The following is a 1,027-nucleotide window of genomic DNA, read 5'->3' as shown; positions in this document are numbered from 1 at the left end:
GTACAGACCAAAGATCAGTTTTATGTTATTTGATACAGTAACATGAGTGCACGTAGGTCACATCATTGTAACTTCTGTATTGTATAATGTTAGGAGATTTAAGCTATATAGTCTAAACAATTATGTTTCCATGTTATAATTTGTGTTTATTCCAGATTGAAAGAGGCATAATTTATATTTATTTCCTAATTTTTTTATGGTGGTTGTAAGATCAGTCAAATCTACCGACCCTGTACAGAGATTAATTACTGAAAATAACAGATAAAATATTAACTTTTTTCTTAAGAAACGTTTGATAACTATCTGGACATTATAAAGATTTCACATGTGAATTTTGAACATTTTTTGATGCATAAAAGTATTTTTAATCTTAAAATGAAAATTACTTTGCATGATAGATAGGTAAGATGCAAAAATTAAAAAAAAGGCATGAGAAAAAAAAAGATTGCTTTACAAACCTTAAAACTTATTTTAAAAATTGTATATTTTGCATATGAGAGCATTGTAATGTTAACTGATAATTTGCCAAATTTCATTAACATTCGTTTACTAATTTAAAAGTTATAGCATGAAAATTATAACAAGCATAAAATGGTTACGAGGTTGGTCCCAAGGACTGAGCCCATGCTAAAAGAGTTAAAAACTTACTTGTGTCCAGGTTATCATCACACTCCAAGGACTTGAAATCTAGTAGGTAGCTTTTGTAATCTACTTGATACAACTGAAGGCTCATCTTCACCTGAAGAAGGGACGAGTTTAGTACAAAATATGGAAAGAAATCTTAAATCAGGGCTAATGTAAGATGATTTATAAAGAAAAAAATCATTTGAAAAATCTTATTCAAGAAACTAGTGCAACAGCTGAATAGACTTTCTCATTCTATAGATTTGTAAGGCTTACTACAAATATGTTTTCATGAAAGGTCACTTGGTATGCATTGTTTGTGAATGTTTAAAATACAAATACATACATATTTTTATATATATATATATATATATATATATATATATACACACACACACACACA

General features: G+C 27.8%; 1 protein-coding gene across 1 annotated transcript in view; it reads right to left on the bottom strand.

The window, feature by feature from the left end:
- Positions 1–1,027, bottom strand: part of LOC106461723 (5'-AMP-activated protein kinase catalytic subunit alpha-2-like) — a 25,387-nt gene that overhangs the window by 4,202 nt on the left and 20,158 nt on the right. The window contains exon 14 of the mRNA XM_013921572.2: positions 649–739. Within this exon, the coding sequence (XP_013777026.2) occupies positions 649–739 (91 nt within the window). The remainder of the gene's footprint in view (positions 1–648; positions 740–1,027) is intronic.

This window comes from Limulus polyphemus, unplaced genomic scaffold (assembly GCF_000517525.1).
Source record: "Limulus polyphemus unplaced genomic scaffold, Limulus_polyphemus-2.1.2 Scaffold1019, whole genome shotgun sequence".
Taxonomy (NCBI): Eukaryota; Metazoa; Arthropoda; class Merostomata; order Xiphosura; family Limulidae; genus Limulus; species Limulus polyphemus.
This window is presented reverse-complemented; position numbering and strand designations above follow the sequence as displayed.